The 18,309-nt window shown below is 36.8% G+C and overlaps 1 protein-coding gene across 1 annotated transcript in view; it reads right to left on the bottom strand.

Moving 5' to 3' along the window:
- Positions 1–8,556: 8,556 nt before the first annotated feature.
- The window catches only part of ALLC (allantoicase), a 98,932-nt gene continuing 89,179 nt past the window's right edge, over positions 8,557–18,309 (bottom strand). The window contains 1 exon segment of the mRNA XM_044659565.1: positions 8,557–8,678. Coding sequence (XP_044515500.1) covers positions 8,557–8,678 — 122 coding nt within the window.

Here is an 18,309-nt window from a genome sequence, read left to right as displayed (position 1 = left end):
CTATTTTTTTTCTTACTGTAGTGGCCCCTCTAGAAAATCTTCAACTCACACTTTCAGAATGGTTGTCCCAGGGAATAAATATAGCAGGTTCAAGGCATTCCATGGGTCTCCCCTCATTAAACTAGCTTCTGAGCCCCCAGTGATGTGTTTATGGTCCAATAGTCAGCCAGATGACACAATTAGCTCAAAGCAATGGCATTTACTGAATTAGAATTATAAGAACAATAACAAAAAATAATCTTCCTTATAAACCAAGAGTACAGCTTTATAGAAATCTATTCAAGTATCACCAGGGAATTGTGGATATACACAAATGTCACAGAAATAAGGAATAAATTTAGCCAAAAAATGTTTGAAAAGGTGCAATTCATGCCTCTGATCCTGCAGGGTTACAGAGTTGCCAATGTCCTTAGCAAGGTTCTCAATGACATGGGTCTCAGTCTCTGTCTGGCACTATTTAACCAGATTCCTTTGGATTTTGCTGGACCATAGCCTCTCACTCCATCTACAGCTTCTGATTCAAACTTCAGTGGTTTGGGACTCCAAGTAGGATGCTGACCTTCCAAAGACTGAAATGGAGAAGATACATAAGACTGTCTTCTTTCTCTAAGCAAGAGGATGTATAAGAAAATCTGTCTCTAGAAGATCCACGCCTGAAATTCTCGAACCCAGGAACTTTTGAATATGGGGTTACTTATAAGGCAATTTGCAAAGTTCATTCTGCCATGGAAATTTCCTTTCCCTGCTAGAAGACTAGATCCAAAATCATGACACCTAGAAAGTTTAGAATCCCATTGTCTTTGCACAGAAGGCTTGGATTCAAGAAGCAATGTGGCAAAGTGTTTACATTCCCTTTATCATGCTGCATGCAAATACTGATGCTTAGAAATGGATGGAAAGGCAATAAGTGAAAATATAATTCACAATTATTGACATCCTACTTAATTTCTATGTTCTCCACAAAGAAGAATGATCTTCAGACTGAGTGATAGAAAAAAGTACTCAAAAAGAAAAATAGGATAAATAGGGGAAATAAATGTTCAAGCAATCAGATTCAGATGAACTGCCTGTCAGAGAGTGAATGTTTTGAAAATTACCATTAAAATGATGAATATGAAGGTTTCAGAGAAGTGCAATGCCTTATGCAAACATACAAGCAAATGTTGACTAAAGTAATCAGAAAACAATCACTTAACCAGTGTAAATGGAAAGAACAAAAATTTTAAAACCAAAGTTTGCATTCACTCACCCTAAAAAAGAGATGAGAAAAATGCACCTTGCTCCTTTCATTGGAATGGTGAAGAACTATGAGTAGGAAATATTTCATTCCCTGTCAGACTCCAATAATATGTTGGGCAGTTTTCCTGACTTGCTTCCTTTTTTCTCTCCTTTTAAAAAATGGCTCATTCATAAAGTCAGGAAGCAGATATGAAAAATTATTAATTAAAATTATTTAAAAATAAAGCCAGGTAAAACTGTGCATATTTTTTGATCCAGCAATACCATTTAGGTCTATATTCCAAACAGATTTTTTGAAGGGTGGGAGGGAAACTTGTTGATACAAAATTATTTATAGTAGCCCTTTTTTGGGGGTGACAAAGAATTAAAAAGTGAGAGCATGCTAATCAGTTGGGAATGGATGAACAAGTTGTGGCACATGACTATAATGGAATACTATTTGGCTATTAAGAAATGCCAAGCAGGAGAATTTTTTAAAAGCCTGGAAAAACTTATATGAACTGATGCAGAGTAAAGTGAACAAAACCTGGACAACATTGTACACAATAACAGCAATATTGTAAGATGAACAACTATGAATGACAACTATTAGCAATACAATGATCTAAGAAAATACCCAATGATTCATGATGGAAAAAGCCATCTGCCTCCAAAGAACTGATGGAATCTGAATGCAGACTGAAATATACTATGTTTTCATTTTCTTTCTTCAGTCAATATGTCGCATGATTGCAAATGTAAAAATGTAAACCAGATTGCTTATCATTTCAGGGAGGTAGAGGAAATAGAGAAGGAGGATAGAATTTGGAACTCCAAATTTTTTTAAAGGTTTATTGACTATTTTTATAAATAAATAAGTAAAGCCATAGAGAATAGGTAATGTTATGCAAGACTGGAAATAAGCGAGCATTGTTCCATTCTTCAAAATAGGGATGTTTCCACACAATAAGCCAGTGAGTTTGATCAACTTCAACTCATATTTCCAACATATTTTCAGAGAAGATTCTTAATGAATAGTCAGAAAGTGAAAGAAGCATGAATTGGTTCATTAAGAACAAATCATACTAGGTAGGGTAACCTCACTTCCTTTTATGGCAGAATTGCTAGACTTGTACATCGGTATAGTACACTGACAAAATACACTCAGATTTTCAGTAAAACATTTAACAAATTATCATCTCATGCTATTCTTGTTGGCAAGATGGAGAAGTGTGGGTTAAAAAAAGTAATTAGGTGACTTTTTAACTGCCCAAATAACAAGTCCCAAAAAATGGTAATTGATGAATCAGTGTCACTATGGAGAAGATCTTTATAGAGGAAGCTAGAAGTATTCTCCCTGTCCTTGCTCCTGCCTTGCTTGATATTTTTGTCGATGATTTGGTTAAAAACCTAAGTAATATGCATATCAAATTTGCTCATACTTTGAGGCTAGAAAAATCAGCTAACAGTAGATGACAGAATTGGGAGTCCAAAAAGGCCTTCATAGTCTAGGATAATGAGATGAATCTATTATGATGACATTTAATAAGAATAAACTTAAAGCCGTGATTTTTGTCTTCATATATTTGAAAGGTTTGTCATCTGCATGAGATATTAACACTTGTTCTGCCTAGACTCAAAAGAAAGAACTAAGAGTCACTCGTGGAAGCTATGAAAAAGTAAATTTCAGTTCACCTTGAGGCTAGGGAACACATAGATGACATTCCAAATAGAATGTATGGAAAACAACTTTGCCTGGCAATTCCAAGGGCACAGTTGATACTCTGATCTATCAGAACAGGGTATATATAAAGGCTAGGAGAAAACTAGTGTAGGAATTTAGGAAACTTAGAAGTTATTTAGGAATTAATTATATTATGTTTGAGAATTCCAATTTCATTTAAGCTTCATGCTATTGGTGGCATATTGGTGGGGAGGGGGAACAGTCTTGGAATCAAAAGAGCTAGGTTCAAATTCTGGCTCCTTTTACTCTTTACCTGTGTGGCCACTGAAAATCTCTAGGGCCCAAACATGGCATTGGGATTGGTAAACTAGGTTCCACATCATGGTAGAAGATGGGAGCAAGGATTCCTCGAGGGTTACATCCCTTCCAAAATGTTCCCAGATTTTTAATCAATTAATATAACATCAACGAATTTGAAATTTGTAAGAATTCCTAGACCAACTGCCTTATTTTATAGACTGAAAACACTGAGGCTCAGAGAAACCAAGGGCACCCAGCCATCTGGTAACAAAACTAGGCATAGAACCCAAGTCTTCTACTCCTATAACGCTATATTCCCTGAAGAACATAGAAACCAATTGCTTTTATATCAGTTGTTTTCTCTCTGACTTAAACTATAAATCTGAAGACATTTTAGGCCACCTTCAGATAGTTTTTAAATGACAATGTCACTTTTGATTTAAGCTTTTCTGTCCCTCTAGACATCTTTTCTTTGCTTTCTTTTTCAACTAAAGGCAATCTCTTAAATAAAAATAAATAATAAACCTTAGAAAGTCAGAGATAAAAGGGAACTTAGACTATAGATTGTCAGAGCTGTAAGGGTCCTTAGAAGATAGAACCTCAGAATTAAAGGGGGGAAAATGTTTTTAAAAAGAACATCAGGGGCAGCTAGGGAGCACAATAGATAGAAATCCAGGCCTGGAGTCAAGAGGGCCTGGGTTCAAATCTGACCTCAGATACTTCCTACATGTATGATCCTTGGCTAGTCCAATTAATTCCAATTGTCTAGTACTTATCATTCTGCCATAGAATCCATCCATTCTAAGACAAAGGTATGATTTTTTTTATTAAAGATCAGTGCAGAAAGGACCCTTGGAACATGGAATGTCAGTGCTGGAAGTAACCTTAGAGAACATTAAAGCAAGAAAGGGCCATTAAGCATAGTCTAGCCCTGGAATTTTACAGGTGAAAAAAATAAAATCCTAAAAAGTAACCTGCCCAAGATCCACCATTTTATTCTACAAAAGCCAGAACAAGAAATAGATCTGCTGACATCCAGTCTAATGTTCCTCTACTACACTGTAAGTCACACATTTCTTGACAGCACAATATTTTGAGGTGTTATTCAGTGACTTAACTTATTAAAAAAGAGAGTAAGTTTTTAATTAAAATATAATCATGCCTGAAAGATCTAACTTGTATAGGGCACCTATATTATAAAAGTGGCATCTAGTATTATCAGCAATATCAAATACTGAAAAGGAAACTCATAATAGAATGAAAGAAACAGGAATATATATATATCTATATCTATAGATAGATAGATAGATAGATAGATAGATAGATAGATAGATAGATAGATAGATATAACCAAAGGGTAACTCTGTGGCTGTGAATAGATTGCTAGTCTTGGGGTCAACTTGAGTTGGAGCTCCACCTCAGACACTTAAAAGGTATCACAATAATTCCGTTGCATAGCCCACTGCAAGTATTATTCCCACATTAACAATAAAGGAGCTGAGATTCAGAGTACTTAAATAATATTTCTAAGATCAAACCCAGGTTCTCTGGCTCCATTTCCAACTAATAAATGATGAGAGTTAAGAGTTAACTTATGCCTCCATTTCCTCATCAGCAAAGGGATGGCATTGCCTGGACCATGAAACCCTTTAAAATCCTTTCTACCTCTAAAATCTAGGAGGCCATGAAAAGACAGTATCACAGAAGAATATCAAAAGAAAAGTAGACAGTATTATAAAGTAAGGAAAAGAGGTTTACCTTGCAGTCAGGATGACCTGTTCACTTTGTACCTCTGATTCTGTTTCATCCTTGGAAGATGGCTTGGGAAATTTTTCTTTTTTTTTAAAAGCCTTTATTATCTTCTGTCTAATACTAAGTGTCAGTTTCCATGTGTAGAAGAGCAATAAAGGCTAGGTAGTTAGGGTTAAAGCCACACAGCTAGGAAATGTCCAAGGTCACATTTGAACCCAAAACTTATCTCCAGACCTGGCTATCTACTGAACCACCTAGTTGTCCCACAATTTTTTAATAAGTTGCAAAACAGTTTCTGATCTGCATAGGGAAAGGTAGTTTCCTAATCAGGAGCCCTGAAAATAGCAAATAATAGGATTTATCCACACAAAAAAAAAAAGTGGGGGGGGAAGAAACTGTGACTCTTTATTCTATGTTTTCCCCACTATTTCATATCTACCAGAAAACACAGAAATTTGAGCCGAAGCTTGGGTTTCAATCCTATCCCTGTTATTAATTTGTTTTGTGACCCTAGAGAAGTCACTTGCCCTCTTCTGAGTCTTTATTCGTTCATCCATAAAATGAAGGAACTGGACAATACATTCCATATAAGGTCTCTTCCAAGTCTGAAATTTGGTCATTCTACCTACTTCATCTCCAGAAGGCCCCTAAAAAATGGAAATGTATTTATCTTGGTGATAAAAGAAAGATTAGGCCTCTCCCATCAATACAGCAATATAAATTACTTCATCATAGAACTCTGAACTAGAAGGATCTTTAGAGGTCCTCTCATTATGTAGGAGGAAAAAATGAGAGACACTATGAAACTTACTAAAAGTTAAAGCCAATCAGCAGAAGAGCCATCCTTTGAAGCCAGGTCCTCTAGCACCACACCCACACCCAGATGGAATGAAGCAGAGGACTAATACATTTTTATTGAAAGAGGTGAGGCAATCAAAAGTAATAGATTTTTCTACTAGCAGCAATGCAATGATCCAGAACAACCCAGAGGAACTTGGGAGAAAGAACGCTATCCACATCTAGAGAAAGAACTTTGGGAGCAGAAATGCAGAAGAAAAACATATGATCGATCATGTAGTTCAATAGGGATATGATTGGGGTTTTGGCATTAAAATATTACTCTATTACAAATAAGAATAATATGGAAATATAGGTTTTGAACAATGATACATGTAAAACCCAGTGGAACTGCTTGTCAGCTACGGGAGGGGAGAATAAAGAGCGGAGGGAAATAACATGAATCATGGAATCATGGAAAAATATTCTAAATAAATTAATTAATTAAAAAAAAGAAAAAAGAGGTAAAGAAGGAGATACAAAAGTTTGAAGCTTCAAGTTCCCTCTAGAGAGATCATGTTATATTAAGGAACACTTCCTTAGGGAACCTGGATATTGAGATGAGACTTGATGGCAGCTTGAGGTTTAGGGGAGGGAAATTAGATGCATAATTATTAAGTGTTGGAGACAACAACAACAAAAAAAAAAAAAATCAAAGCCAGGTCTCCCAAACTCAATCTAACATGATTGGAATGAGATCTGTCTCTCAGAATTGCTGAGCATCCTATAGAAGAATTATTAATCTTTGTTGTGTCTTATACATTCCTAATGGACTCCTGAAATCTTCAGCCCCCTTTCTCAGAATACTTTCTTGCCCACATTCATAACTGAAATGCTAAATTTCCATTGGAGATCAGTGAAAATAAATAGGTAATATTTTTTTCCCATCTAACTTCACAGACTCCTTTGAAATCTATCTGTAAACCCCATGGTTATTTGTGGAACCCAGATTAAAAACTCCTGCCATATAGCAAGTTTCAAAAGAGGTCCAAATTTCTGGATGAGGCTGAAATTCAGCTGTGTGGTACCCATGCATGTCAAAGAATAATTCCCCTAAGTCCTACATCTCACATTATAAAGGCACCTTCCACTGCAAAAAGGGGGGAAAAACGGAATTTATAGCTTGGAACTGACATTTTTAATGCTTCCACAAATGCTGAATCAGCTTGTCAGAGGGCAGCCAGGTAGAGAGACCATCAGTAGGAACAAGCTGCTGGGAGAGATTTATAGGGGCCTTCTGGCTATCCTGGCAAGTCCAGAGTATAAAGCCAGTCCTCTCTTGAATTCATCAATCAACTAGTAGGAAAGAACTGGAACATTTTAGTCCTAGATTTTCAAAGATTTGGAGACTTATTTTGACCAAAGCAAGGCTGACAAATCTACCATATATGCAAGAATTGTCCCATATTTCAGGGCCTTCCTCCATTTTCTATTATACTAAGGACCCACAATGATCTTATTTTCTCTTCTGTCAGTTTAATGCCCTGTGTTGTTTATATCATGGTCATTTCCTAATATACTCCCCACAATGACCTCTGCCTCCTCCCTTCTAACAAAGAAAATGCTTAAATCGAACCAACCAAAAGAGACGACATCAAATATCTCAGACAACCTTTCACACCTCTAGTTGCCCATCTTTATTCTGAAAGCTTTTTAAATCATTTGTTCTCCAAGGCCAAGATTTGTCTTTGCATTTAATCTGAGTTCAACTGTCTTCTAGAGTTGTTTTCAGTTGTATTATTGCAGTTATTATATATTTTACTGGTTCTATTTGTTTTTCTCTGCATTTGTTCCTTTTTTTTTATTTCTTAAGTTTTATTGATGTGGTTTTTTTTACATTTCAAACATTTCCCTATTACCTTCACTCTATGTGAGCTCTCTGGTTACAAAATAAAACAATTTTAAAAAACCAACAATATAGTGACTTTGTATGAAAATTCATGCAACATTCTACATTTGGAGTACTCCCTCCCATCTTCTCATTTTAAGGGTTTTTTTTTAAATTAACAGAAATATATTTTTTCTCCCACCTCTACACTATTATGTTAGTTCATATAAATATTCCTATGTTCTATGAATTTCTCATATTCCTCATTTTTTATTATGCTGCAATATTCAATTATCTTCATATTCCAAAATTAGTTCTGCCATTACCCAATTAAAAGTCATCCTCTTTGTTTCCAGTTTCATGTTATCACAAAAAGTGCTGCCCCCAAATAACAAGGTGGCACAGTGAATAGGAATGCTGGAACTGAGTCTAAAAGACTTGGGTTTAGATCCAGCCTTAATCATTTTATTAGTCATGTAACCCTGGGCAAGTCACTTTCATCTGCCTCAGTTTCCTCATCTGTGAAATAGGAATAATAATAGACCTACTCACATGATGAAGGTAAAATAAGATGATATTTATAAAAGTATTTTGCAAACCCTAAAACCTTATACAAATGCTATTATGCTATAATTATAGTAATACCATTATTATTAATGCTATTCTATCAATGCTATTTTATTATAAGTGCTATTATTATTATTATTATTGTTATTGAGGTCATATGCCTAGTGATGGGGTAACTGGGTCAAATACAGTTAACTATAGGTTAGTGACTTTTCTTAAATAATTCCAAGTTGGTTTATATCTGTTAATATCTCATCTCACTTCTAGACAGTAGGCTCCAGGAATTAAGGGCTATATTTTAGGTAAACTTTATATCTCTCACAATACTTAGTTTATAATAAACGTTTCCTTCACAGCTGCCACCTATTGCTCATAACACTTCTGAATCAAAGGTGACAGGCACAAAAGCAAGAACAAGGGTAAGTAAAGCAAGCCCTCCATCGTGACTTCGCTGGTAGCCAAAGAAGGTCTCCAGAACATCAAGCAAATCTTCTATGGAGGTTTTGTAGAAAGACATGGACAAAAACTGGACAGAATTAGGAGAAGTAAATGTCTGGACATGGAGAGCTACCCCATTACCAGAGAGAAGAGGAACCCATTCAAATAGAGCCTCTGCCACATTTCATGCACATAAATATCCTCTGCTAAAACTGGAGGCAGTTTCCACTCTTTGTGCTTTGTAGAGATTAAAATTAATATTCAACAACTAAATATTATATTTTATAAAGTTTTATTAATAATAAACTAACATAAAAAAACTAGAGTGAAAAGGTGTGCTAACTCACTTCAGCCACGCTCGGGAAGGAGAGAGAGCAAGGGAGGAGCTACAGAACTTATAAAACAATAACGCGACCAGGCAAACGTGGAGGGGCAGAAGAGATTAAAGGGAATTTTGGGAAATACCAAGGGACTTATGGGGGATGAAGTCCAAGGTTCAAAATCTCCATTTATACAGCTTCTTGTTATGCCCAGCAAGGGAGGGGCACTCTACACTCAGCCCCCTTGGAGGGAGACCGATTGAGAATGGACCCTGACTCAGATATATTAGAAGAGCTGTCTCACTCAATTTATGGAAAAGAATTTTAATTCATGGGTTCCTAGACATGTTAGTGAAGGGACTAGCCAGGATCTCTGGCCTAAACAAAACCTTTACAGATGATAGACTGGAGCCTACTGAACTACAGGAAGCCTCTTGAGTTCAAATGAGACTTTTCTCATTAAAACAAATGTGAAAAGCCAGCAATACGCCAAGGCCCCAGGGGTGTTTACCTAGTCTTCCTCTATCCACCCACTCTAGTCCCCAATTAAATGAAATGTGATTGCAAATTTATTACACTAGGATATTTTACAAATCATGTCTTTGGGCTTCATTAAGTGTATAAAATAGCTTTCTAATTAATTGTAAGTGAATTTCTATACTCAGTCAAGGTCTCTGGAGCTTTATCTTCAATTTTTGTCCTAATACATTTTTGCACAAACAGAAAATCAATGCAACCAAATGATTCGCATTCCTACTATGTTTCCTGAAGTGTGTGGAAACTTCTCCTTTCAACAAAACCCTTGGATGTTCATTGTTTGGTTTTAGCAAAAGGTTAACAGCCCACTGTGTTTAGATCACCTAACTTTTTCTCCATTTAAATTCAAATTGGGAAACATTCACTGGTTGCTAAAATACAAACTTCTCTAAGCGGACAGGGACTATTTCACTTTAGTCTCAGGATGTCTACAGCACCTAGCACAGGATTTCAAATATGGTAGATGCTTAATAAATGATTGATTAGCAGGTTGGTGGTAGCTAGGTGGCCTATGGATAAAGGATTAGCCCTGGAGTCAGAAAGACCTAAATTCAAACCCAGCCTCAGACATGTCCTACTGTGTGATGGTAGCCAAGTCATTTAGCCTGTTTTCTCAACTGTAAATTGAGATAATAATAGCACCTACATTCCCAAATTTGTTGTGAGGACCAAATGAGATAATATTTATAAAACACGTAGCCCAGTACCGGTCATATAATCATTGGAATGAAATCCCAGTGAAATGGAAGACCACTTCTGACACTAGCTTTCTTGCTAATGGACAAAGTTGTTTGGTTTTTGTTTTTTTTTTTTGGTGTTTTTTTTTAATCTCTCTGAGGCTCAGCAAAATTAGGACAATAATGTGCTCCTTACCTCATTAGGTTCTTATAAGAAAAACAGTTAAGAAATACAGTCAGTTATTGAAATACAGCCTGTTATTGGAATCCAGCTCAAGAGAACATATCAGTAATGAGCTCTTTCTGGGTTTTCTAGTAACAAAGCACATAGAGTTCTAGGAGGTCCTACTTTTAGCAGAATATTTTCAATAAAGTTCTAGGGTATAGAATAATTCTCCCTCTGGCATTTACTACTTGTATGACCTTGGACTGGTCATTTAACTGCCTTAGGTTTTGGTTTTCTACAATATGAACATGTTGGACTAAATGGCTTCTGAAGTCACTTAGATCTATGATGCTATGGTTAATAACAATTAAATTTATTTTGTTATTAAAACTCAAGCACACAGATTCAGGGTCCATCAATAGATAAGGATCATAGGATAATTGATTTGAAATTAGAAGGGATTGCTTAAAGACCATTCAGTTCAAAACACTCATTTTTTTTAAATAAATGAAAGGCTCAGGGGTTAGATTGACTAGGTCACACAAGCAGTGAAAGAAGGGAAAATCCAGATTCTCTGACTCCAGATCTGGTATTCTGTCCACTGGAGCACACCACCTCCCTTTTTTTTTTTTTTTTTTAAACTCTTACCTTCTGTCTTGGAGTCAATACTGTGTATTGGCTCCTAGGTGGAAGAGTGGTAAGGGTAGGCAATGGGGGTCAAGTGACTTGCCCAGGGTCACACAGCTGGGAAGTGTCTGAGGCCAGATTTGAACCTAGGACCTCCTATCTCTAGGCCTGGCTCTCAATCCACTGAGCTACCCAGCTGCCCCTCACTACCTCCTTTTTGTAAAGTCCTAAGAATTAACTACTGTATTCACACTACAAGGGCAAAGGGCTGTGAAAGGTGATCTTAGAAACCCAACAGCATGACTTTCTTACTTTTAAAGGATAGTAGTCATCTATTGGTCTTAGGAACCAAACTTTGGTGCAATTCCAAATAAAAGTAATTAATTACCTCCTTAACTCAACCACCCTACTATCTATTACATTACTAATTACACCACTAGTATATAACCTCTTACTTCCACATAAAACACTTCCCACTATATTGTAAAATATTTTTTCTTTCTTTGCCAGAAGCATTTATTTTGAAGATGAATTCTTTCAGACCACTCAAGGCAAAGCTGTAGTGGATTGTACTCAGAAAGTAGTTTATAAACTCAAGGAACTTACAAATATTGAAGAACTGTACATTAGCAGGAATTGGCATTCATCACAGGATGACAGAACCTGAAATGTGGAAGAAACCTCAGAGTCCCTCTAATCTAATCCTTACTAAACAAGAATCTGGCTCTACAATATTCATTGACATCATTCACCCTTTTCTTCAAAACCTCCTGAGAGAAGGAACCCATTGCTCCCTGAGCCAGTCCATTCTACTTTTGAATAGCTCAAATTGGCAGAAATTCTTTTTTCTTCCATCCTATTAAATAAGATAATTTTTGTAAAAGTGCTTAGCAGTGTGCCTAGCAACAGTAGGTGCTATAGAAATGCTTATTCTCTTCCCTCCCTCACCCTCCCCCAATCCAGAGTATTCCTCTACCCTAGTCAGAATAGCTTAAAATAAGCTTGCATTAGTAGCCAAAGCATCCAGGAAAGTTCCCATTCCCCTAGAAATGTTGATCTAGCCACAGAAATGTGTTTTTCCTGAAGAAATTAATTTTAACGCTGTATCATTTTATGATCAATATTAATTTTCAATATTCCCTTCTCTGGCCATCTCTTACACTAAAAGAGAAACCCCTGCCTGGAAAATTCTAGGAATGTCATCTCACTTCTGCTCTTAAAGCATCTGCTCCCCAACAAGGTTGAACTGGGCCCCACTCAACTCAGAACTAATTTCTGTTTATTTTTATTTTTATTTTTTTAAACCCTTACCTTCCATCTTGGAATCAATACTGAGTACTGGTTCTAAGACAGAAGAGTGGTAAAGCCTAGGCAATGGTGGTTAAGTGACTTGCCCAGGGTCACACAGGTAGGAAGTGTCTGAGGCCACATTTGAACCCAGCACCTCCTATATCCAAGTTTGGCTCTCTATCCACTGAGCCACTTAAACTGCCACTGCAAGAATGACTTTTAACAGATTCTAAAACTCAAATCTACCTTCAAAAGATTTGAAGATTGAAGTCAATAATGAAGATATTCAAAAGAATGTGCTAAAAAACTGAGAAACGAAGGTATGCCCTTCAATTGGGGAATGGCTGAACAAATGTGGTATCTGTTAGTGATGTAATACTATTGTGTTCAAAGGAATAATGAACTGGAGGAATTCCATGTGAACTGGAATGACTTCTAGGAAATGATGCAGAGTGAAAGGAGAACATTGTACACAGAGACCGATACACTGTGGTAAAATCAAATGCAATGGACTTTTGTACTAGCAACAATGCGATGATCCAGGACAACTATGAGGGACCTATGAGAAAGAATGCTATCCACAGTCAGAGAAAGAACTGTGGGAGTAGAAACACAGAAGAAAAATAACTGCCTGATCACATGGGAGGATGGTGATATTTAGGGATATTGATTCAAAATGAGCACCCTAGCGCAAATATCAATAATATGGGAATAGATCTTTGATCAATGACACATATAAAACCCAGTTGCATTGTGTATCACCTATGGGAGGGGATTGGAGGAGGGGAAGGATAGAACATGAATCCTATAACCATGGAAAAATATTCTAAATTAATTAAATGAAATTTTTAAAATTAAAAAAAAGGAAAAGGAAAATAAAAGAACATGCTATAAACACTGAAGACAATTCCACAAAAAAAAAAAAAAAGTCCAAAAATACTATGTTATCAGTAATGACAATATCATAAGAAAGGTATACTGCCCAGTAAGGTTCCCCTTGCTCATTTCAAATAGAGGAGTTCCAAAATGAATATGGGTTAAGCAATCAGAGAGTGGCTTTGAAAAGCTGAGCTCCTTCCTAGCCATTTCCGGGGACACATGTGCTCAGTGCTGAGGGCTTAATGTTTTGGAATGATACAGCAGTCCCTTAGTCCCCCATGACTTCTGCAGAGGAAAGTTATGTTAAAAAGAGGATTAGCCATGGAGTCAGAAAAAGCCAGCCACTTTCTCAAACGCCTGTAAATAACTTCCTCTCTTGGTATATTCTTCTTCTACCCAGAATTTGAAGAATGGAACTAACTCTCCTCTCTCACTCTCTGTCTTTTTTTTTTAAACCCTTACCTTCAGTCTTAGAATCAACACTGTGTATTTGTGTGCTGGTTCCCTGGCAGAAGAATGGTAAGGACTAGGCAATGGGGGTTAAGTGACTTGCCCAGGGTCACACAGCTAGGAAGTGTCTGAGGTCAGATTTTAACCTAAGACCTCCTGTCCCTAGGCCTGGCTCTCAATTCACTGAGTCAACCAGCTGTCCCCTCTCTTTCTGTGTGTCTTAAAAAACTCCATTTCCCCCTAAAAGCCATGGCAGCTGCTCACTACAGCATGTACTATAAAGTAGGTGAGTCTGAGTCACTATATCAAGGTCCTGGCTGAGCCTTTTGTCTTGTGTTTCTTTCCCCGAACATAGGTGACTAAACAGCAATTCTGAGAAAGACATTTCCAGTCTTTGGAGGTAAAAAGTTTAAGAGGTGAGTGGCAACTACACTGTAGGAAATAGTTATATAGAGCTACTACAACACTTCTCAGAGGAGATGTCTACAAATAGGAGGATGATCCCAAGCCTGGCATGCCAAAAGAGATTAACTTTGAGGAAGGGATTTGTTTGAATGCTACAGAACTAAGGTAAAGGTAAAAGCTCTTTGAATGTTCCCTCTAAATATTTCATGTTTTAAGCATCAGTCTTTCAGGGAAATATAAGAGTTATGAATTCCTATAGTATAGGCTATCTTTATCAATCTAAGCCAATGATTCCTAAAGTGGGTGCTACTGCCCCCTGGTGGGTGCTACAGCAATACAGGAAAGCAGTGATGGCCACAGGTGCATTTATCTTTCCTATTAATTGCTATTAAAAAATTTTTTTAATTAATTTCCAGGGGGCTAAGTAATATTTTTTTCTGGAAAGGGGGCGGAAGGCCAAAAAAGTTTGGTTACCACTGATCTAAGCTGATAAGCCTTTTATGTTTTAAACATTTCTTCTCTGCATTGAGGAAATAAATGATTGATCTACATTATTTACTGAATACCTACCTTCCTATTCCCTTATGAGGAGAACTTAATCATGATCCAAATTTAAGCTTTAAGTGATTTTTCCATGGAGGTGACCTCAGACAAGTTTCAACACCTGTAAAAGGGATTGGATGATCTCTAGGAACCCTTTAGATATAAATCCTATGTTACTATCATTCAAAATTAGTAGCCTTATTCATCAGTTTAACATAACTTTTCCTGATATCCATCTTTCTGTATCTTGAACATCAAATTTTAAAAGTTAAGTTTTTATAAATATTAGCAGACTAGTAGCTATGATAAGGTGGGAGTTTTTATTGACTCCCATCATCACAGTAACTAAAGTATGCCAAGATTTCAAAACTAATTCTAATTTGAATCTCATACATTATACACATCATTCTGAAATTTTGTCAGTGCTTCTAAAATTCCAATGAATTTAATGCTAATGCTTAAACTTCTATAATATTTCAATTTTGCACTTACTAGTTAGCAATATATACTTACTTCCTTGAACTTTTTCATCCTTGTGGGTTTTCGGGAAGTTATGTGCAAATAACTGCAAAAAGAAATGAGTACAATTAAGAAAAAACATGTTTCAGCAGATGGACATAAACATGAAATAAGATGGCTACTTATGACTAGCAACCTTCCTACCATGAACACAATTGGATTTCTGTTTGGGTTTTGGGCAGGGTAGGGAGTGTTGAGAATGACTCTCCTTATCTTGGCTGAATAGAAAAGGCAACAATCACTCATTAGCCCAATCCCAATGGGTACAGAAATTTTAATCTCTGCTCTCAGAGAGTTCATCATATTGGTACTGGCCTCAGTGCAGATGCCTCAACAGCTTTAGCCCCAATGCAATTTGGATTTCCCAAACTCAAACAATCCACCAGCCTCAGCTCCCAGTAGTTGTAGGGATTACAGGTAACTCCCATCATGCCTGGCTCAGTGTGATAGTTTTAATAGTAAAATAAGCAGCAGTTTAAATATCAATAACTCTTGTCTCTAAGGTTTTACCACTGTTTACCTATAATTTCAAGGTTTATATGTTTTCCTAAGAACCACTCTGTAAAGTAACCAGTAAAAACACTTCAGTTTTGTAGACAAGAAAAGCAAGATTTTCCCCAAATTAAATAATAAAGACAGAACTGAAACATAAATCTCCTGGTTTTTAGTTCACTGATCTTTCTACTACGTGGTCAAACCATAACCCAATCATTTGCTTTCTTTCTTTTTTAAAATTCTTACCTTCTGCCTTAGAACCAATAATCTATTGGTTCTAAGGCAGAAGAGTGGTAAGGACCAGGTGATGGGGGTTAAGGGACTTGCTCAGGGTCACACAGCTAAGCGAGATTTCAACACAGGACCCCCAGAATCCAGGCCTGACTCTCCATCTAATAATACTTAGCTGCCCCTAGAAGATACTTTTTAAATCACTTGCTCCAAATATTTACAGATAAGGGAAACTGAGGCATAGAGAAGTCAATTTGACTTGGTAGCTATACCATGTTAGTGATAAGGACAAATTAACTGATTCTCAGCCCTCTTAGCTTTCCATCACAGCATGTTGCCTCACTTCCATCTCAATTTGACACTATGTTTTAAGTTTATGGCATTCATCTAATTACACTACTAATAGTATCTTTGTTTCCTTGTACAATTTCTCTTAACTGAATTTGCATTCTACTTCCACCTCTGGATCTCTAAGCAGGTCATCTCTTGTGCCTAGACTGCATGCCTTCTCATTACTATCTCTTCAAATCTAATTTCCTTTGAGGCTCAACAGAAGCTTTTCCCTATTACCCTAATGGTTAGTGCACTCTCCCACCCACCTCCTCAGATTATAATGTATATATTTATTGAGTTATATGTTGCTTTACCTTCAGTATAAGGTAAGCTCACAGAAGACAAGAACTCCCTTTCAATTTGTCTTTTTACTCTAAGCACCTAGCACAGTGCCATGCACATAGTAGGCACTGGGAATCTTAGATTTAGAGCTGAAAAAGTTCTTACACATCATCTAAATCCAACTCCCCTCCTTTTACAGATAGGAAAACTGAGGCCCAGAGAAGTTAAATAATTTGTCCAAGTGTATACAAATAATAAGTGGTAGAACTAGATTTTGAACCTAGGTCTTCTGACTCCAAATCCATTACTATCTATACAACACTATGCTGTATCTCATAATAAATACATATTGAATTGAGTTGAATTAAGTGGGACAAAGGAATATTTATGTAATTTCATTAATGATTGAGATGGGGAGAAGGTTTCAGGTTGAAACAATACCATTAAATCCCATTTTCTCCTTACCTGCAAAACATTTTTGTAAGCATGAGAAAATAAATTCCTTTGTCTTTTTATTTCAAGCATAATGGACCAAAAAAAAGGGGGTGGGGGAGGGGGCTATGAAAAAACTGTCAGGAAATAAGACAGTAGCAAAAGCAGCTGAAAAGGCACAAAATAAAGTAGCAAATACTATATTAATATAGTAAATTTATTAAGTGCCAACTTAAAAATTCTTGCTAGTAGATGACATACATATATGCTTTACATTGAACTACTTTATAGTTCTTTTTTTTTTTTTAAACCCTTACCTTCCATCTTGGAGTCAATACTGTGTATTGGTTCCAAGGCAGAAGAGTGATAAAGGCTAGGCAATGGGGGTTAAGTGACTTGCCCAGGGTGTCACACAGCTAGGAAATGTCTGAGGCCAGATTTGAACCTAGGACCTCCTGTCTCTAGGCCTGGCTCTCAATCCGATGAGCACTCAGCTTCCCCCTACTTTATAGTTTTCTAAGCACCATACATGCAGTCACCAACCCTGTGAAGTGGAATGTAGCAAGAATTATATTCATCAAACTGCTGAGGAAAAGGAGTCTCAGAAAGGGAGAGTCCAAGATCACCTGAATTATAAACAGCAGAACCAAGACTCTACCTCAGGTCTCATTCAGGTCCAATCCACTTTCCCTAGACTATGCTACTCACTAGTTAAATTCAAAAAATGTTAAAAAGTAGATGGGATAAAAAAAATTTTAAGTAAATGGGATATGGAACATTCAACATCAAAGCTTTAAAAGACCTTAGAAAATAGGATTTAAGAGCTAGAAAGGGATCTAGTCCAACTTCATATTTAATAGGTGAGGAAACCGAGGATTTTTGATGATCAGAACCTACAGAACACTGCAGAAGGAAGTAAAATGATCCCTACCTTCCAGAACTTTAAAGCCCAATGGAAGAGACAAAACATGGCAACATTAATACTGAAGTATGTTTGTCAATATGTACCAAAAAGTGATGGCAAACCTTTTAGAGCCTGAGTGTCCAGACTGCAAACTTCAGAAGAGGGAAAGGGAAATAGCCCCACCCTGCATCCATCTGGCTTTCTAATAACAAATTCTGTGCTAGGGCAACAGTAGACATGCCCACAGAGAGGGCTCTGAGTTCCCCCACCTCTGGCACATGTGCTGTAGGTTTGCTAACACAATGCTAAGCAATCACTAGAAAGAGATAAACTGGAGAGCAAAGCCTAGAGTCAAGAAGTCCTGGGTTCAAATCTGGTCTTACACACTTCCTAGCTGTGTGACCCTGGATGCATCACTTAACTCTCCCCATTGCCTGTTTCTTACCTCTCTTCTACCTTGGAACCAATACATAGTATTGATTCTAAGATGGAAGGTAAGGAAAGAGAGAAAGAGAGAAAAAGAAGGAAAGAAAGAAAGAAAGAAAGAAAGAAAGAAAGAAAGAAAGAAAGAAAGAAAGAAAGAAAGAAAGAAAGA

This window comes from Gracilinanus agilis, chromosome 2 (genome assembly GCF_016433145.1).
Source record: "Gracilinanus agilis isolate LMUSP501 chromosome 2, AgileGrace, whole genome shotgun sequence".
NCBI lineage: Eukaryota > Metazoa > Chordata > Mammalia > Didelphimorphia > Didelphidae > Gracilinanus > Gracilinanus agilis.
This window is presented reverse-complemented; position numbering and strand designations above follow the sequence as displayed.